The following is a 20,511-nucleotide window of genomic DNA, read 5'->3' on the forward strand; positions in this document are numbered from 1 at the left end:
AGATTCAATGCAACTCCAATAAAAATCCCAACAGGTTTTTTGTGGAACTTGACAAGCTGATTCTAAAATTTATATGGAGGAGAAAAGATTCAAGAATAGCCAAGACATTCCTGAAGAAGAAGAACAAGGTGAGGAGATCTGCCTTACCAGATATAAAGAGTTATGATAAAGTCTAGTCATTAAGACAGTTGTGTATACCAGATATAAAGAGTTATGATAAAGTCTAGTCATTAAGACAGTTGTGTATACCAGATATAAAGAGTTATGGTAAAACCTAGTATTGAAGACAAGTTGTTCCTTGGCATTGGGATAGATGGCTTCATCAGTGGACTAAAAGAGAGAACTGAAAGCAGATTTATGTGAAAATGGAAGCCCGGTTATGACAGATGCTGTTGTAGGTTTGGTGGGGGGGGATGGTGTTTACGATAAAGAGTGCTGGGACAGTTGGATGATCCTTTGAAAATAAGTGAGAGGGAATTCTTGTCTCATACCAAACACAAAACTCAATACCAGTTATTGTGCACACTGAAATCTAAAAGACAAAATAATGAAATGTAAAGACAGTAAGTATAGGAAAATATAATCTCCAAGTAGGAAATGATCCTTAAGACTTAGAACAGGGGTCCCCAAACTTTTTACACAGGGGGCCAGTTCACTGTCTCTCAGACCGTTGGAGGGCCGGACTATAAAAAAAACTATGAACAAATCCCTATGCACACTGCACGTATCTTATTTTAAAGTAAAAAAACAAAACAGGAACAAATACAATACTTAAAATAAAGAACAAGTAAATTTAAATAAACAAACTGACCAGTATTTCAATGGGAACTATGCTCCTCTCACTGACCGCCAATGAAAGAGGTGTCCCTTCCGGAAGTGCAGCGGGGGCTGGATAAATGGCCTCAGGGGGCCGCAGTTTGGGGACCCCTGACTTAGAATGTTGGTAAAGGGAACGATTAATCAACTGGATGACACTTACGTGTAAAACTTCTGTCTATAAATAGATATTATAAAAACAATGAGAGGGCAAGCCATAAACCTGGCAAACAGTATTTGTAACAGTTATAACTGTTGAACAATGAGTATCCAGAATATATAAACAGCTCCTGCAAACTAACAAGAAAACAAGCAAGCCATCCAGTAGAAAAATGGGGAAAACACTTGTTAGGTAATCCACAGAAGAGAAAACCCTGTTGGCCAGTAGACTATGGAAGATGGTCAACCGCATTAGTAAATCAGAAATGTAAATTAAACTGACATTTGATGCACTTAAAGTCTGGTGTTGTTGGCCAAGGCTGCCGAGGATGCAGAACATTGGGGAACACGCTTCCCTGCTGATGTGGTGGGGGTGTGGATTGGCACGACACCTTTGGGGAACAGGTTGGCCTGATCTGATGGAGTTATACCCGAAACTTGCACCTGTGCGTGAGGGAACACCTGCCAGTGAGTGCTCCAGGGAGGCGTGCACACTGTAAACAACCCAAGTACTCGTCCGTAGCAGCACAGATGAGTAAGTGTTGGTGTGAGCTCAAATTGGAACGCCACAGGTCAACCACAGGGAACTCCCAGGCAAATATCCAGAACATAATATTGGGGGGAAACCAAGTTACCACTCGATTATGATTCAGTTTTTATCAAAAAATAGATGGAACAATAAAACAGTATTGTGTAAGGATGTAATATATGGGATACAGATTAATTAAAGCAAGGTGATGACAAACAGAATTCCAAGTGAGAGGAGGAGAGTGTGTGACGAGGGAAGGGCCCAAAGGCAACTTCTAGAGCAGGGGCAGTCTACCTTTCTACACCTGCCGCCCACTGCTGTATCTCTGTGCCTAGTAACATTTTCTAACCACCCACCGGCTCCACAGTCATGGTGATTTATAAAGTAGGGAAGTCACTTTACTTTATAAAATTTATAAAGTAGAGTGACAGCAAGTTAAAGCATAGAATAATAATAATAATTACTTACCAAGTACTTTATCTTGGATTTTCGCTGTTTGGCAGAATAAATCTTTATAAAACAACTTATTATAGTTAAATCTATCTTTTTATTTATACTTTGGTTGCCTCGCTACTGCCCACCATGAAAGCTGGAACACCCACTAGTGGGCGGTAGGGACCAGGTTGACCACCAGTTGTTCTAGGTTAAATCGTGTGAAGGAGATACTTTGTGTTTATATAGAAAAGTTGAATAACACTTTTTAAAAAACTTAGTTTAAAAAAAAAACCACAACATATAGCCTTGCTTCCAGTAAGGACTCCCCATCAGGCGGTGAGATGGTCTTGGATGCCACCTAGTGTTCTGGGAGAGTTTAGCACCTGCAGCCTTCTATCAATAGTTCAGCGCTGCCTCCCAGCCCTGTGGGCTGGGTTCTCAGAGGAGAGGCTGCCAGGAGTGGGGTTCTCCTTGCCTTTCTCCCTGCCCACCTGGCTCCACGTTCTCCAGAGCAGGCCCTTTCCTGTCTCTTGTCAGACAGTGTCTCCTGATCCGTCACCACGTTCCTTGCAGGAGCCTCTGTGTGGCCTGAGACCTAGTTTTTCTCCACCGTGACTTGGGGAGCTGATGGGACTCTGACGTGTGGTCACTATTGCTGACTCTGAGGACGGTTTTCAGGTCTTGCCATCTCCCTTTGTTCGACAGTAGTTTCGATGAGGAAGGCACAGGGAAAGTCATGCCTCTGGGGTCGTTGTGAGGGCTTCGTGTACTTGTATCTCACCCTGCCCTGACCCAGGGTGGAAGCCTGTGGAAGTCCAGCCTGCCTGGTGCACGGGAATTCCAGTCTTAAGTAGGGTCTCTGGCCCACGTTCGGCAGTCCAGTGCAGGACGCCCTTGTTTCCCCTTATGGATCGGCAACACAGGGGCGAAGGGAACTGCCTCCCAGTGCAGTGACATGCAGACCTCCAGGCTTTCACCTCTGAAAGGAAGAGCGTGAGTCAGTGGAGGCAGATGGGCTTGGGGACTCGGACTCCCTTTATCTTGGGACCTTTTATTTTCTCCTGTTGCTTTCTTGCCTGTTCCCAGAAAACATATCTGCTCCTTTCTTAGAGCTCTTGCTTCCGTCTGGCAGGATTGCTTCCTTTTAGGCTGGCATTTCCTTTATTCAATCTTTTTTAATTATTATTATCAACACTAGGAACCTAAGAGCCGTCCTTCATTCTGTCTCTTTCGCCCCCCTGTCTACATTCCCTTCATTCCATCTGGGGCCGGCAGCTCTGTCCCGAGATGGACGTGCCCGCATCTACTTCCTCGCCCCGGCACCCTTCCGCCTGTCTGTTTTTGCCTGCCAGGCCATTTTCCATGTAGCCGCCAGGGTGGTTCTTCAACGTGTGTATTGGGTTACAGTTTAAAATGACTGGCTTCCTCATGTACTTAAAATAAAATCCAAGCTCCCCATTGAAGGACCTGTGTGGAAATGTGTGAATGGACCGTACCAAGCTCATCCCCCACTTCCTGTCACCAGCCCCAGCAGCCACACTCGCCACGTGTGTTTTTCACTGACCTTTTCATTCTTCCCACAAACCAAGCCTTCTGCCTCTGAGTCACCGCGGATGCCATTCAGTGCCTAGAATACTGTTCTCCGCACTCACCCTCCCTCACAGAAACCTCCTCCTTAATCTGAGTTTGGCACACTTTCTCCATAACCTTTTATTCTTTCATTGCATTTGTCATGGCATATAATTTTATAGCTATTTGTTTTATTTGTTTAATGTCAGTCTTGTTCCCACGAGTTGTTGTCTATGAGCAAGAACTGTGTATGTGACCGGCTCAGCATGTTTGCTCTGTAGCTAGCCTGCCTGGTATTGAGTAGGGTAGGTACACAATACATATTTGTTAAAAGAATAAATGAAGAATAACACATGAACCGAGTTTACTTAACTCTTTCCCTGCTGCTGAATACTTAGGTGGTTTTCAGTTTTGAGTCATTCTAAACAATGATGAGCTAAATAATTTGAACAGGATAATTTTTATTTTTTTAGGCTGGATTCTCAGAAGCGGAGCTACATATTTTCAAGTAACTTACTAGAAAGGTTTCTAGGTTGGAAGTTTAAACCGTTTCTCTTTTTGCTTTTAGCCTTGACTATATGGAACATATAAGAAGAAAAACAGTTCAAGTAAAAATGCTTAGCTTCCCGGTACTTTTTTTTTTTTTTTTTTTTTTTTGACAGAGACAGAGAGAGAGTCAGAGAGAGGTATAGACAGACAGGAAGGAAGAGAGATGAGAAGCATCAATTCTTCGTTGCGGCACTTTAGTTGTTCATTGATTGCTTTCTCATATGTGCCTTGACCGGGGGGCTACAGCAGACCAAGTGACCCCTGGCTTGAGCCAGCGACCTTGGGCTCAAGCTGATGAGCCTTGCTCAAACCAGATGAGCCCGTTCTCAAGCTGGTGACCTTGGGGTTTCAAACCCGGGTCCTCCACATTCCAGTTTGACACTCTGTCCACTGTGCCACTGCTTGGTCAGGCCCCCAGCCCTTTTTAAAATTAGTTTATTAAACACTTATTCTGTGTCCGACATGAATCATCTTATTTATTCCCAATGGGGCAGATAGTCACATCCCAGTCTCACAGCCAGGGAAACTTGGGCCTAGAAAACTTGAGAGATTTGCTCAAGTTCAGACAGTCCAGACTAGCTCACGTTGAACCATGTGTGCTTGTCTGCACACCTGCTTAATACGCATTTGCTTCAGAACTGCCGCACGGTCCCTGTCTCCTCGCCCAGCCCCTCTGCTTGCTCACTGCCGAGCCCGTGAGAACGCTGGCCCCCCCAGCCACATGGCTGTCCTGGCTTCCTTGCCACACGGTGTGAGAGGCTGGGCCGCCAGGCCCCTGTGCCAGGACCCTAGGGAGCATGTGGCAGCTAGCCCCCCCAGAGCCCCTGCGGGGGTCACTCTGAGACGTGGCTCGCCTTTGTCTGGTGGTCGGCGTGGGGATCAGCGGCCCAGCTCCTCAGTTCCACCCTCGCTCCTGGTAGCGGGCGCTCCCTCCTGACCCAGCACTGCGACAGGCCCCTGAGCACAGAGCGGTCGTGTCGAGAGCACGCTGCCCGGGGACGGGAAGGGCGCCCTGCTCCCCGGGGGCTCTGGGGGTGAACTTGAAGAAGCCGGCAGACCTGAGCGGAGAGGTGCCCTCGCTGAGTGAGGCCAGTAGTGTCCGCTTGGGGCCATCGTCCCCTAGGGAAAGGTCCAGCCTGCTCCCCGGGGTTCTGGGGGTGAACTTGAAGAAGCCTGCAGACCTGAGCGGAGAGGTGCCTTGCTGAGTGAGGCCAGTGTTGTCCGCTTGGGGCCATCGTCCCCTAGGGAAAGGTGCAGCCTGCTGCCCGGTCGGGTGCGGTGTAGCTGTTGGTGTGTCGGGCGCTCTTCCCTGCCAGTCACTAACTGCTCTGGTTTCTCTGACCTTTCAGGCTCTCCCCGCGTGTCCTATACAGGCCACCTGTGAAGCAGCCTCCAAGGAGGAAAACAAGGAAAAAAACCGATATGTGAACATCTTGCCTTGTGAGTTTTGTAGGGTTTCTTGGGATGTAGCTTGAAACTGCATTGCTAGCCAGCCAGTTCTGATGAGGCTGGACAGAACCTTGCAGTTGATCAGAGGAGGTTGGTAAGGAGAGAGGTTAGGCCTCTGTCCAGATGAAATTGCCTTTATGGCTCCCAAGGCAACCCCAGGTGCTCACACAGTCAGTTGGGGTGCTTAACCAGGTGTTTTGTGGCAGGCCTAGTTTCTAAAAGGTCAAGGGGAGCAGTTTCACTTGGACCAGATAGGAAGTGGGTTGTTACAATTTTTTGTGGTGCTCACTGCAAAGAAATGACAATGCAGAATTCTCTGTATGTAGCCCCTTCCCAGAGTGAGCCATTACTGACCAGCTGCTCTGCAGCCTAGCAGACATTTTTCTAGGCCAGGGGTCTCCAGAGTGGGACGTGCATAATCCAGCGAGGTGCCTGATACATGTCTTATAGTATGTGTGCGTGATTCATTCTCTAGAAAACTTCTGGTATATTTTTGAGTGTACAGTATATTAGAGATCACTATAGTAGGCATTTATAGATACTTAGATCTTACTTGTGTATGAATATGTATATATATTATATATTTAAATGTAATTGGTATACTGTGTACATTACTCAGTCATTTTCTTTTAACAATATATAAGGTCTGCCGGAAAGTTCTGTCCGTTTCTATCACAAGTTTCGACACATAAGCATGTTTATTTGGCGCATGTGTGCTCTCTCTATTTTTATCACTTAATGTATGCACACTGACATAGCAAGTTAACTAAAACAAAGTTGATTCACGTTAGTTTTATGTGTGAAGCAATAGTGTACCCATGGCTACTGATAAAGTTCATTTGCACCACTGTAATTTTTATGAATTTCAACAAGGAAGAAATGCTACAGAAGCATGTAGAAATTTATTGAACGTGTTTGGTGAAGGAATAATACTGACTATCACTTGTTTTTGTCCTTACAAAATTTTTTGAAGGGCAAAAAATTCAAAAATGAAGAAGATATCAAATAAGCATTGGTTCAATTTTTCGCATCAAAAGATAAAACATTTTTCCAAAATGAGATATACAAATTACCCTCACGCTGGCAAGAAATCATTAATAATAATGGCAATTATATTATTTAATAAAGTTTATTGACGGTAATAAAAATTTGTATTTTGTTTTATTCCAAAAACGGACAGAACTTTCTGGTAGACCTTATATGTTATCAGTGCATCTGTCAAACAAAAGTACTCTCTTCTTTATCAACTGCTTGCTATTCTGTATTGTGGACATACCCTAATTTATTTAACTGTCTCCTAATGATGGTTGAGATGTGTCCACATTTTTGTGGTTACAAATAGTGCGGCAGTGACATCTCCCTTCATGGGTGTCTCTGTACACATGGGCACAGATGTCTCATCTGGCCTGGTTGACTCACGACCAGAGAGAAATAAAATTAGATTTAACTATTTTAGCATTAACTAACTAATATTAATTCTCGGGTTCCTTTCCCAGACGATCACTCTCGAGTCCACCTGACCCCAGTTGAAGGAGTTCCGGATTCTGATTACATCAACGCCTCGTTCATCAATGTAAGGGACTCGGCCTCCCTCCCCATCGCCTGGAAGGAGCGCTGGCCGCCTCTGCCGGCTCCTTCCCAGCCTCTCGTGAGGAGGACTGGTGGTCCTTTCAGGTTTTCCCTGAGGATGCTCCTTTGTTTTTAAGTGACTGAAAAATTTTTTTTCTAAGGAATCAAATAGATAGTTTTAAATGTGTTCTTATGTTTACGCTGTCATCATTCTAAGTCAACAATTATTGGCTACAAGTGGTGCCACCACATCAAGTAGCTCTGCTGGGGGGGGGGGGAAACACAGGGCTCACTCCTGGTGACAGGGCAGGAAGCCCTTTGGGGCTGGGTCCTTCAGCCGTGCCTTCGGCTGTTCATGGCCCACGGGCTCCAGTGAGAATGTGACAGTGACCTCTTGTGGAGCGGGGCTGTGATGTGCTTAGCGTACTCTAAGAGTTTCTCAGTTTTAGTTCGAGTTTAATACTGAAGCGGAATGCAGCATCCCGAGTGAAGGCTTCCTCAGTGTCCATCTTCTCACGATTAAAAACATCAGAGCTTAGAACTTAAATTTTAACAGGCTTCCTGTTGCCGCCTCTAAATATGTCCATCTCGAGGCTCAGAGCTTCCGCCCAGCCCTGGCCAGAGCTGGGACGGGGAAGTGGCCTCCTCACTGCCTGTCCGCTGCTGTGGGAAAGGCAGAGGGGGGTCTACAGCCCTTAAACCAAGTGATCCAACCCCACGCTTAAACAGTGGGGTGGAAAGACGTGTGGCTGAACCAGTGGGGATGGATAGAGGGAGCGGCCGCCAGGCGGGGGTTCCAGAGGCTCTGTCTTACCCCCAGGCGCCTCGCTGCCTCTCCCGCCAGTGCAGGGGCCCAGAGCGCTAGGAGCTGGGCCGCCGCCCACCCACAGGTCAATCCCCAGAAGGTTCTGTGGGGGGTGGGGGGAGCATCACCAGGAAAATCACCTTTCGTCCCTCCTGGTGTGGGCCTAGCTTCATCCCCAGACCCACCACCCTTGCTTCTCACCCATCACCACTCAGACCCAGGTTGTCAGCCCCGGGAAAGGCTCAGTGACAGGTCTAGCCCAGGATTTGGCATTTGGCTATTCTTCGTTAATACTTTACTTCAAGAAGACTACCGAGTTCGTGTAATCTTTGTCATCTTTGAACCCTTTATCCAGAGTGAATCCCTTGGAAATATCTAGAATGAAAATTCTTGTTAACTGCCTGGACCTTTTCACCAGGGAGGCTTTGTTAAGTGATTAGGAGTCCGGAGAATTTCGTTTCCAATCCAGTTTTGGTTTTCACTTCCTTTTTCTCCCCCACTCTCCCCTCCCCTGCAGGGCTACCAGGAAAAGAACAAGTTCATTGCTGCACAAGGTAAGTCGTGGTGGCTCCTTACCCTCAGGCTTGTCGGTGAGCTCGGAGCGGGCTCAGGTTACTTCTTCTCTGTGCCGAGTACATCGATCAGAATGTAGTAGCCTTGCCCTGGCCGGTTGGCTCAGCGGTAGAGCATCGGCCTAGTGTGCGGAAGACCCGGGTTCGATTCCCGGCCAGGGCACACAGGAGAAGCGCCCATTTGCTTCTCCACCCCTCCGCCGCGCCTTCCTCTCTGTCTCTCTCTTCCCCTCCCGCAGCCAAGGCTCCATTGGAGCAAAGATGGCCTGGGCACTGGGGATGGCTCCTTGGCCTCTGCCTCAGGCGCTAGAGTGGCTCTGGTCGCAACAGACCAACGCCCTGGAGGGGGCAGAGCATTGCCCCCTGGTGGGCGTGCCAGGTGGATCCCGGTCCCGCGCATGCGGGAGTCTGTCTGACTGTCTCTCCCTGTTTCCAGCTTCAGAAAAATGCAAAAAAAAAAAAAAAAGAATGTAGTAGCCTTTCTGCAATGATTGCTATTGGAAAAATTAACCCCCCTTCCAAGTTTGTAACTGAAGACCCTGATCTTGATGACTTAGTTTCAGGGTCCTTTAAAAACAGTCCTTTTGTAAATGTGCAGAAAAAGACTGGAGAAGGCTTGCATGCGTGTGCAAGGTGTGACAGGCCCTCTGTCTCAGGGCCCTTTGGGAATATGAGCTTCTAGCCAGGCTGCTAGATCTGAATTGATAACCAGTGTCCAGAGAGAACTGGTCCCCTCACCGGGTTGACAGGAGGCTACAGAGGGAGGCTGGTGGCCTGGCCAGCAGCTCCCGACCCCAGTGGGGGATGGCAAGGTTACCAGGACCCGAGACCTTCCCTAACTGACTTCACCTTGATGTCCCCTTTCCTTCACATCTCTACTGCGTCTATACGGGACAGCCCAACAGGCCTCCCCGTAACGAGGGAAGTGGAGGGAAGCCTCATTATTTGCCATGGGCTTTGTTGGCACTCAAATATTTGTTGAATTAGGTCTCCTGTGCCTTCCTGGCGGACTTTTTTTCAGACTCCGTCCATCCTGAGCCTTTCCACGGCACTCACACTCCCTGAAACATGCCCGTTATTTCCTGGCATTCTCATACCTTGATTTTTCTCACTTTTCTGAATATTCTTTCCCTGGCTTTCACTCTTCATGCTGGCCCTTGAAGCTAGCTTCTCCCCAGGCGTGTGGCTGACCCGTCCTTGGAGGTCCGTCTCTCTCCCACGCCCCGTCTCCTCTCCACTCTCCGGCCTCTCCCTGCTCCTGAGTCTCCGTCCCAGGTGTTTATTCTGTGGGAGCACCAGGAACGCGAGGCCCCGTGTGCTCTCTGACCCTCCTCTCTGTGTTCTCGTGGAGAGCCCCCACTCGGGCTGCTGCCTCTCAGCCCTCCTGCGCCCCCTTTACGCTGGATACCCGCCTGCTCCTCCTGCGCCCCCTTTCCCCTGGATGCCCGCCTGCCCTCCTGCGCCCCCTTTCCCCTGGATGCCCGCCTGCTCCTCCTGCGCCCCCTTTCCCCTGGATGCCCGCCTGCCCTCCTGCGCCCCCTTTCCCCTGGAGGCCCGCCTGCTCCTCCTGTGCCCCCTTTCCCCTGGAGGCCCGCCTGCTCCTCCTGCGCCCCCTTTCCCCTGGAGGCCCGCCTGCTCCTCCTGCGCCCCCTTTCCCCTGGATGCCCGCCTGCTCCTCCTGCGCCCCCTTTCCCCTGGATGCCCGCCTGCCCTCCTGCGCCCCCTTTCCCCTGGATGCCCGCCTGCTCCTCCTGCGCCCCCTTTCCCCTGGATGCCCGCCTGCTCCTCCTGCGCCCCCTTTCTCCTGGATGCCCGCCTGCCCTCCTGCGCCCCCTTTCCCCTGGATGCCCGCCTGCTCCTCCTGCGCCCCCTTTCCCCTGGATGCCCGCCTGCTCCTCCTGCGCCCCCTTTCCCCTGGATGCCCGCCTGCCCTCCTGCGCCCCCTTTCCCCTGGATGCCCGCCTGCTCCTCCTGCGCCCCCTTTCCCCTGGATGCCCGCCTGCTCCTCCTGCGCCCCCTTTCCCCTGGAGGCCCACCTGCTCCTCCTGCGCCCCCTTTCCCCTGGAGGCCCGCCTGCCCTCCTGCGCCCCCTTTCCCCTGGAGGCCCGCCTGCCCTCCTGCGCCCCCTTTCCCCTGGAGGCCCGCCTGCTCCTCCTGCGCCCCCTTTCCCCTGGATGCCCGCCTGCTCCTCCTGCGCCCCCTTTCCCCTGGATGCCCGCCTGCTCCTTCAGTGCCCGCCCAGAAACAGCCCCCAGCAGCTCTCTTCCTGGGCTCTCGGTCCTCAGTGACTGGGACGCAGTCTGCCTGGCCCACCAAGCCGGATTGGGGGCCCTACAGATCTCCTGCCTGTCCTGTCTCCAGACCCGTCTCTTCCTTCAGCTTTGAGCCCTCTCTGCCCTCCCTCGCCTCTTGCATTCCTTCCGCCGGAATGGCCTTTCCTGATGCAAGACTGTCAGGACTCCGGGACTTTCCCTTATCTGTAGGACAAGCCGTTCTCAGCCCGGCCCCGCCCTTTATGTTCTGGTCCCTTCCCTGTCTTTCCAGCGCCATCTTCCTGCTTCACACAGGGTCTCACGGTGACCTCACTGGATGCCTTATGTCCGGACGGACGCCGCGAGCCTTTCCTGCCGCGAGCCCCGCACCCCTGCCTGCAGTGCCTCCTCTCCCTGCACCCCCTGAGCTCCCGCCCGCGGGTCCACCCTAACATAGACACACAGGGACCTCTTCCGGGGAGTGTGGGCCGACCTGGCCGGGCAGCGGGACAGCTCCCTCCTGTCCATCTTCCCAGCACCTGGTCACGTCTAGCACTGTTTTCGTTTCTAAAGCTTTTTAAAAAGTTTTACCAAAGAGAAAACAAAATTTAAGAAAATCGAAAGGTCTCTTACAAGGGCTATAAAAACAATGTCCGTCCCCCTTTCTTCCGTGCCGTTTCGTCTGGCATGGCCATTTTCACAGTGCCTTCTTCTTCAGTAGATGACAGTCTGTGTGGCCCTCCCACAGCTGCCTCTCCCGCAGTCACAGCGCCCTGCGCTCACGGGCCGTGCTCCATTCCCCCAGCAGAGCTATGTTACTCTGCGGTGTGTGGTGTGCGGGCAAGGTGGCGTCTGCTGGTTACAGTGTTGTTTCTGACCAGTAGCACGACACCTGTAGCACGTAACGTGGCATGACTTTTGGGGTACCGTCTTTGGTTTTCCTCTTTTCCTGATAGTTAATGATTACCCATTTTTCCTACTCACTTTTTTATATACCTGGCATTGATTTTTTTCCCAAAAAATTCTTCGCTAGAAGTATATTTTCTCTCAGTCACTTTACATGCATGAGGCTTGATTTTTTTTTTTTATCTTGGGATCCTCCTAGAACCTTCTTTCTTAAGTTCCATTCTGGATTGCTGCCCCCTAGCGTCTGGCTCAGTTATCCTGAGCCTCCCCGTCCCCAGCCCCCGGGAGTCCCTGGGCCTCCCTTCTCTGTGCACGTACCATTTCTCTCCTCTCGGCTCTCTCACTTCTGTTCAGAAATCTTCTAGTGGCTTTCTGGGAGAGACTTGGCAGGGTTTCTTGTGGGGGAGGTAAATTTTAAATTCCTGCCTGAGCAAGTCCCCTAACCGCCCCAGCTAACGACACCCACTTCAGGGCATGGGGGGTGGGGTGGGGGAGGAGTAGGGGAGATGTGAAGGCCTGAGCTCACTGTCCGGCCCGCAGTGTGGTGTCCAGCGAGCGCCTCTTCCAGGCTCAGCTAGAGTATCCTCGGGAGGCATAGTTCGTGTCCTCTCTGTATTTTGACAGCTTCCCACCCCCACGTCGCTTCCTGTGCAGTGCCTGGCACGTGCTTGGTGGGTACAGGGGAGTGTTCAGCTAGCAGGTGGGCGGCAGCATCGGTGTGTTGGATACTCAGCGGGGTGTGTGGGCACAGGCTGCCAGCGTCAGGAGTGAGCGTTCCGGTTTCCCAGCAGCTCTTCCTCTCACCGTGTGTTCTCATTTTCCTATCGGTGGTTTTAGGACCAAAAGAAGAAACGGTGAATGATTTCTGGAGGATGATCTGGGAACAAAACACAGCCACCATCGTCATGGTGACCAACCTGAAGGAGAGGAAGGAGGTGAGTGGAAAAGGAGGAGTTAGGCAGGAGGGCCGGATGCAGGCGTGGCCAGCAGAGGCCTCTGAGGAGACGGCGGTGGAGCCTGGGCTGCCCACCCCTACGGCTCCTGCCAGTCATTCATGCACACAGCCCAGGCTGACATGCCCACCAGACTTTCCTGGGTGTCACAGACCCCTGAGGACACCCAGGCTGCCTGTGGCATGTTCCCTGTGCCTGTGAGTCAGACAGTTCACCCCGGTTCCAGACAGCCTGGAAGAAAGACGGCTGTTGGCCAAGGAAGCATCCCGGGGGGGCTGTGCTTCCCTGGCTTCTCTAGCCCCCCACCCCCCCGAGTCCTGTCCCTCCTGAGTCAGCCGAGGAGCTCCATGGACTGAGACCCTGCCAAGTACAGGAGCATCTGAGCCCTGGCCTGATCCTGCAGTCCTGCAGGCGGCCTTCTGACTGGTCCTTTTTGGGGTTTTTTTGTTTGATTGTTTTTTTAAGCTAGGGGGGCAGCACGAGAGAGACAGGAAGGGAGAGAGATGAGAAGCATCAACTCATACTTGCAGCACCTTAGTTGTTCATTGACTGCTTTCTTATTTGTGCCTTGACTGGGGGGCTCCAGCCGAGCCAGTGACCTTGGGCTCAAGCCAGTGACCATGGGGTCATGTCTATGATCCCACACTCAAGCCGGTGACCTTGCATTCAAGCAGGATGAACCCACGCTCAAGCTGGCGGCCTCGGGGTTTCGAACCTGTAACCTCAGCATCCCAGGTCAACACTCAGTCCACGCTGCACCACCGCTGGTCAGGCTGGACCTTCAGTTCTGTGGATGCCAAATCCGTGCATGGCCAGCTCCTTCCCTGGGCCACAGCCAACACCAGTCCTGGTCTTGGACCATTCCCAGAGAGGAATCCCTCCCTGGTCATGACTTTTTCTCCAGGGTGGCCCTTGAGTCATCTTGGTCCCCACGCTGGGGTGTTGGTGTATTGATCAGCAGCTCAGGGCTTCGGAGGGCTAGCACTAGGGCTGGGCTTTTGGGTTGTTTCTTACAACCAGACCTCTGGCTCTTGGAAGCTGTCCAAGGACCAGGCACTGGAGAAGACCTTGGCCCCTGTGGCAGGGGGTTTACAGTCTGCGTCACCTGGAAGCCTCCTCACAGCAGGTGGCTGGTTCCCGGGACTCAGGCAGGCTTGCCTGGAGAGTATGACCAGTTTGCCCTGAGTTGAGGGACTGGGTGGGAAAGAGCAAGGAGTATGGGGCAGGGGCTGTGCATCAGTTAGAGACGGTGCTGAGCAGGGTGGACGCTGAGGAACTTGAGAAGGAGCAGTAACACGAGTGAGTCTGCAGTCGGCGAGGTCAGAACAGGCGGGGTCTCCTGGTACCTCAGGCTGGGCCTGTGGTCCTCTCCTTCCAGCCCCTGCATCTGCCAGGGGCGGGAGGTCTGCGCTCAGGGACGTGTGTCTGTTCCTTTCCAGTGTAAGTGCGCCCAGTACTGGCCTGACCAAGGCTGCTGGACCTATGGAAACATCCGTGTGTCGGTCGAGGACGTGACCGTCCTGGTGGACTACACCGTGCGGAAGTTCTGCATCCAGCAGGTACCGCCTCTGCCTCCCTCCTCGGCTCTCGCTTAGACCTGCTGACCAGTAAGAGGGCGGAGTAGCTTGTGTCCCCCTTACAGGGTAGTCAGGAAAGCTGACTGTGTGTTGTGTCTGGACTCTGAAACCAGAGGCCTGGGCTCCCAGGGAACTTCTTTGTCAAAGCTGAGGAAGGAGCGACCCTGGCCAGTTGGCTCAGCGGTTGAGCATCAGCCCAGCGTGTGGAAGTCCTGGGTTCAATTCCCGGCTAGGGCACACAGGAGAAGGGCCCATATGCTTCTCCACCCCTCCCCCTCTCCTTCCTCTTTCTCCCCCCCCCCCCCCCCCCCGCAGCCAAGGCTCCATTGGAGCAAAGTTGGCCCGGGCGCTGAGGATGGCTCCATGGCCTCAGCCTCAGGCGCTAGAGTGGCTCCAGTTGCAATGGAGCAACGGCCCAGATGGACAGAGCATCGCCCCCTGGTGGGCATGCCGGGTGGATCCTGGTCGGGTGCATGCGGGAGTCTGTCTCCCTGCCTCCCTGCTTCTCACTTTGGGAAAAAGAAAAAAAAAAAAGCTGAAGGAGGAGCATTTTCATGACGGGGAGAAACACTTACTGAACGGGAGTTCTGTGCCTTGGGTGTGAGCCACGTGCATCAGGAGTCGGTGGAGTCATCGGGGTGCTGGACCCACTCCTCCAGAGGCTCCTGACGACCAGGGTGTGCTAGGCCCTGGCCCTGCGAGCGACCCTGTGGCTGGAGCGGAGGTCTCAGTCGGCTGAGGGGGGCTGGTGCTGTGGAAAGGGGGTCACAGAGCCAGGAGACTGGCATTTTAGTTCTGACCTTGCCCTTTAGGAACTCTGGGACCTTGACCAGGTCACTTAACTTAGTTCTGAGTTTCAGACTCGGCATCTGTAGGCTGAGAGGAACAGTCAGTAGCCGGCCCACTGGGGTTCTCCTTACTTGGGTACACTCCCACTTCCCACTGTCTCTGACAGTCACAGTCGGCCCTGACCCCAAGCCTCATGCTCCCACCCTCGGGCTGTCCACCCACCTGGGGGGTCGGGCTAACGCAGGATCTCCTCCCCTGCAGGTGGGCGACGTGACCAACAGGAAGCCACAGCGCCTCATCACCCAGTTCCACTTCACCAGCTGGCCAGATTTTGGGGTGCCTTTCACCCCGATTGGCATGCTCAAGTTCCTCAAGAAGGTGAAGGCCTGTAACCCTCAGTATGCAGGGGCCATCGTGGTCCACTGCAGGTCAGTGTGGCTTGACCCTTGGCTTCCCACTCACACTCCGACTGTCCCCGTGGCTAGCGCAGGGGAAAGCACGGGCCTGGCTGAGGAGGCCGGCGTGGAGCAGACGAGCGGTCAGTCCCGGGCCAGCAGCCGAGACCGCGCGGCTTCCGGTGCAGGTGGCGGTTCCTTAGGGAGGAGGGAAGGCAGTCCTCCGGACGGGCGGGAGACCCTGCTGTGCAGCAGAGGCAGCAGGTGCGGCTGCCTGTGCCCTGGGAACTCTCGGGCCCTTCTCAGCGTCGTGGCCTCCAGTCCTGATGGCTGGAGGCAAGGGGCCAGGGCACGGCGGGTCTCCGGTTCCCTGAGGACCCTGCGTCTGCCCCGCTGAGAATTAGAACTGGGAGCCTGCAGCCAGAGCCCTGGCCTGTGTTCCCATGAGGCATGCTGGCCATCCTGGTAACACCCTGCTCTCTGGCTACAGTGCAGGTGTCGGGAGGACAGGTACCTTTGTCGTCATTGATGCCATGCTGGACATGATGCACACGGAGCGCAAGGTGGACGTGTACGGCTTTGTGAGTCGGATCCGGGCCCAGCGCTGCCAGATGGTGCAAACGGATGTGAGTGATTTGCAGGGAAGCGGGGTTGGGGGGCACTCCGGGACCAGCACCCTCGAGGGGCTTGCGGGGGTGCGCTCCGGGACCAGCACCCCAAGGGGTTTGTGGGAGGGGGGGGCGCTCCGGGACCAGCACCCCCGAGGGGTTTGCGGGGGAGCAGGGGGGGCGCTCCGGGACCAGCACCCCCGAGGGGTTTGCGGGGGAGCGGGACGGGGCGCTCCGGGACCAGCACCCCCGAGGGGTTTGCGGGGGAGCGGGACGGGGCACTCCAGGACCAGCACCCCTGCCGCCTCATGTGTTACTCAGGCTCCCGGGTTGTCGTAAGTGGTCATCATGCCGTGCGATGGAGAGCCCTGGTAAACTGAGCACAGAGGGGTGTCCCTCGGGGACCCGGGATACAGCTGTCGTTTGCACTGGGCTCTGAGGCTAAGGCACAGGTCGCGAGGGAAGTGCGCGTGCCAGCCGCCAGGAGAGCAGTGCCTGCGCCCTTGTGGTGCAGCTCGGCCATGCGTAGGAGCAGCGTGAGGCCATCTCCGCGGGCAGGGCACAGAGGTCACAGGGCACGGGTTGTGTATGTCACCAGATTTTGACAGCTCCCTCAGAGGATCAAATCCGTGCTCTCAGAATGAGCAGGGGGTTGGTTTGGTCCTCTCTCCAGGTTTCCACTCCAGAGGGTGCGGAGTAGGACCCACCCTCCCAAGTTAGGCTCCTCCAGGGGAACTCAGGAATTGGGATAATGAGAGCACATCATTTAGTTCCTGCTGGGATCACAGGAGAAGTGGCCTGGAGGGACATGGATGGGGGCGGTCTGGCACCCCAAAGACAGTGTGGTGTGACAGGGACCACACTCTGGTTTCAGATGCAGTACGTCTTCATATACCAGGCCCTCCTGGAGCACTACCTTTACGGGGACACAGAGCTGGAGGTAACGTCCCTGGAGACACATCTTCAGAAAATCTACAACAGAGTCCCAGGGACCAGCAGCAACGGGCTGGAGGAGGAGTTCAAGGTGAGCTGGGGCCGGCCCCCCAGACTGCAGGTCTGTGTGCTCTGGGAAGCAGGGTCCTCAGCTTCTTCAGGATCAACCGTCAGCGGTGAAACCCTTGTGAGGCCTGTGGGTGGTTCAGGAGGGGGGGTCTCGGCCCTTTGCTCGTACCCGGTCAATCTTAAGCCATCGGCACGTCAGTCACTGGGCTGTGTTTGGGTGGAAAACAGGCAGTGGTGTTTTTCTTGAGTCCCCTCCCCTGCACCCCTGTGACTATCATGTATAAAGAACAAGTGTCGGCCTCTGTTACACCTACTTGACATTGCTGTTGTGGCCCTAACGCAGCAGTGGACACCGTGTAAACAGCTGGGTGTGGCTGTGTCTCCACAAAGCCGCTGCAGACACTGGACAGAGGGTGGGTGGCTGGCAACCGCTGAGGCCTCTGACCCCTGCCGGACGCTGTTCGGCCATGTTCTCAGCACCGCTCGGGAGTGTCCCCACTCCTCAGTCCGAGGGCTCAGAGGCACGAGAGCCCAGGGCGGTGGGGCAGACCACATTCCTACAGCAGTGCTCAGACTGCAGTGAGGCCTGAGTGACCTCGGGACCCTGTGAAGGTGCAGGTTCTGACCCAGCAGGTCCGAGCTAGGGCCCGAGAGTCGGCCTTCCGGACCCGATGGGGCTGAGGCTGCCGGCTTGTGAGCCCCGCTCTGAGTAGCAGGGGTCAGGAAGGGGCTGCAGAATGGGAAGGGAGGGTGGTCTACATTGAATAAGGTTTTCTACAGAGTCTAAGACCGTGTGTGGGGTGGAACAGCAGGGGGAGGGGGAGGGAGAGCACCCACCACCACCACCACCACCACCCCCGTGAGGCTAGGACCCTGCTCCAGGGTCATGAGGGTCCAGCCAGGCGGGTCCCGGAAGGGCCACAGGAGCCTCGAAGGCAGTTTCTCAAACACTCCTGGCTTCTCACTGAGCTTAAAGACAGAAGCAAGTGTTCCAACAGGGACACATGGCGAGGAAGGTCAGGTTCTGGTGGGGGGTCGTGTGCACCAGAGTGGCCTGGGGACGTGTCGTCTTGTCAAGTTTGGTGACTGGGATCAGCAGTGTTTTCCCTCCCTTTCCCAACGCAGAAATTAACGTCAATCAAAATCCAGAATGACAAGATGCGGACGGGGAACCTCCCAGCCAACATGAAGAAGAACCGGGTTTTACAGATCATTCCATGTGAGAGCCCTCTCCCCACCCCTGCCCCGGTGTCCACCTCCGTCCCCAGCCCCTCCTCCAGTTCCCCCCTGCGGTACTAGTAACGGTCAGCCTGGACGAGAGTTACGGCACTGCCCCTCTTTGCTCTCTGCTCTGTAGTGGCTTCTGGGAGTAATAGGGCGTGAAGGCCGAAGGGACCCTCCCTCTGGGCTGGGAGCAGGCACGCTGGTGCCCAGCGGGGACAAGGAGACAGAAGGAAGGGGGAGAGGACAGTGAGGCTGGGGACCCACAAGCCGCTGTCCTCCGTGCAGATGAGTTCAACAGAGTGATCATTCCAGTCAAGAGAGGTGAAGAGAACACAGACTACGTGAATGCCTCCTTCATCGACGTGAGTGCTGTCCATGCTCCCCAGGTCCATCCGGGCCTCGCCGTGTGGCCTCGGGGTTGTCTTTGCACCAGCCGTCAACTCAGAGCTGACCCCTGCCCCAAATCTGCCAGGTCCCAGAGAGCAGAGGGCGGGGAAGCAGGGGCACCCTGCTGGGTAGTGACTGGGGGAAGGTCCACTGCACAGACCACAGCCCAGGGCTGAAGCCGTCTGTTCTCACCCCAGCCGAGGTCCCCTCCCTCCCCCTCAGGGAGACCAGCTTACCTGACAGAGTGGGTCCTCAGTGGAGAGGGAGCTCGCCTGGGGTGGGTTGTAGTGGCCTCTTCTCCAGCAGCCCCTCCCAGTGAAACCCCTCGCTCCCTCCCGCCCCCGCCCCGGCCTGCAGGGCTACCGGCAGAAGGACTCATACATCGCCAGCCAGGGCCCCCTCCTCCACACGATCGAGGACTTCTGGCGGATGATCTGGGAGTGGAAGTCCTGCTCCATCGTCATGCTCACAGAATTGGAGGAGCGAGGCCAGGTGAGCTCCGAGGCCCTGGGCTGCAGCAGACAGGACCCAGGACCGTGTGGGGAGGGTGGGGTGGCGAAGGCGTCTGCTTGCGCTTTCTCTTCTGACTTAAACTGCCCAAGGGGCCTCTCCAGGCCCCATGGCTCAGCCCGTGGGAGTCTGAGCCACCAGTAGCTCCGCTCTGGACTGGAGAGCGGTGTGGTCTGAGCTTCCACGTGGCTCCTGGACAGTTCTCCCCCTCCCTCTCCCCCTCCGAGTGCTGTGTGCCCTCCGGCCTCACGGTCTCCCCACCACCCTTCAGCCGAGAGCAGAGTTGTTCCCAGGACTCTAAGGTTGTACCTTTTGAGTATTCCAAAGCCAGCGCCTTGTCCCCCAGGGGCCGTGCCCCCCCTTGCTGTCTCTACCTCAGAGCCACGGGAGGCACCGCTGGGGTCACCTCCCTCCGCTGTCCCCTTTTCCTCGCAGAGTAGAGTGCGGGCTTTATCCCCACCTGCGTCCGGTCTGTGCTGTTCTGCCCATTGGAGGGCGCAGTCAGATAAACTCGCCCTTACCCGGCTGAGGCCCTTCAGTCCAGCACCTGTCGTCCTAACGTGGGTTCTCCGCACTGGAGCACCCCTCAGGCCCCAGCCCCGGGAGCGTGTGGGGCTCTCCTGGGGCAGGCGTGGCACCGGGAACGCCTCAGCTCCGCCCGGCCTGCTGCTGCTGGCCTAGGTAGCCACCGGGAGGAGCTGTCCTGGTCGTCAGCCAGAGCAGGCCCCCCACTTGCTTTCACTGTTGATCAGCGCCCTGTCCAGTTTTAAGAGGGGACTCTTGACAGTTCCCCAAGTCTGCGGCCCTGGGGCCTCCTTCCAGCCTGCCCCTTTCTTCTCTGTCACCCCTGCCTGAACACTGAGTGTCAGCTGCTGGGCGGGGCCGTTGCACAGCTGCCCCTTGAACACCGGGGATTGGAACGAGGATAGTCACCCCCGCCCCCGAGTGTCGGACGCAGGTGGGAGGCGCTGTCTGCAGTCCCCATGCCCTGCCCGTGTCGCAGCTCCAGAAGTGACACCAGTGGTTACGTGACTCTCTGGTAGTGGCAGTAAGTTGTTAAATAGCGACATCTGGTGAGGGTCAGAGGTAGATTGGAGTGACATGAAGCAGCGTCAGGGCCCTCTGAGTTACCTGCACCGTGGGGGGAGGTGTGTCGGCTGAGAGGCAGGTGTGCGCAGAAGGGGCCGGCAGACGGTGGGCCAGGCCCGTCTCTTCCACGCATGGTGCTCTGAGCCCTCATGCACGCCCACCTTCCTTCCAGGAGAAATGTGCTCAGTACTGGCCCTCGGACGGGCTGGTGTCCTACGGAGACATCACCGTGGAGCTGAAGAAGGAGGAGGAGTGTGAGAGCTACACCGTCAGAGACCTCCTGGTCACCAACACCAGGGTGAGGGGCCGGGGGAGGCGTGCCCCAAGGGGGGCCGTGGCGCTGCTGCCGCCGCCCGCCTGACGGCCC

At 55.0% G+C, this 20,511-nt stretch overlaps 1 protein-coding gene and 1 non-coding gene across 5 annotated transcripts in view; both read left to right on the plus strand.

The window, feature by feature from the left end:
- PTPRA (protein tyrosine phosphatase receptor type A) overlaps positions 1–20,511 on the plus strand; it is an 82,382-nt gene that overhangs the window by 60,004 nt on the left and 1,867 nt on the right. For all 4 annotated transcript variants that reach the window (XM_066384286.1, XM_066384284.1, XM_066384283.1 and 1 more), the window contains 12 exons: positions 5,407–5,497; positions 7,003–7,079; positions 8,398–8,434; positions 12,448–12,545; positions 14,003–14,122; positions 15,191–15,357; positions 15,815–15,950; positions 16,807–16,956; positions 18,060–18,153; positions 18,444–18,520; positions 18,903–19,037; positions 20,317–20,442. In XM_066384286.1, the coding sequence (XP_066240383.1) occupies positions 5,407–5,497; positions 7,003–7,079; positions 8,398–8,434; positions 12,448–12,545; positions 14,003–14,122; positions 15,191–15,357; positions 15,815–15,950; positions 16,807–16,956; positions 18,060–18,153; positions 18,444–18,520; positions 18,903–19,037; positions 20,317–20,442 (1,308 nt within the window). The remainder of the gene's footprint in view (positions 1–5,406; positions 5,498–7,002; positions 7,080–8,397; positions 8,435–12,447; positions 12,546–14,002; positions 14,123–15,190; positions 15,358–15,814; positions 15,951–16,806; positions 16,957–18,059; positions 18,154–18,443; positions 18,521–18,902; positions 19,038–20,316; positions 20,443–20,511) is intronic.
- On the plus strand, positions 8,540–8,615 carry TRNAT-AGU (transfer RNA threonine (anticodon AGU)). The gene has a single exon. It is a non-coding gene; the product is annotated as a tRNA-Thr (tRNA).

The sequence above is a fragment of the Saccopteryx leptura genome, chromosome 5, assembly GCF_036850995.1.
Source record: "Saccopteryx leptura isolate mSacLep1 chromosome 5, mSacLep1_pri_phased_curated, whole genome shotgun sequence".
Taxonomy (NCBI): domain Eukaryota; kingdom Metazoa; phylum Chordata; class Mammalia; order Chiroptera; family Emballonuridae; genus Saccopteryx; species Saccopteryx leptura.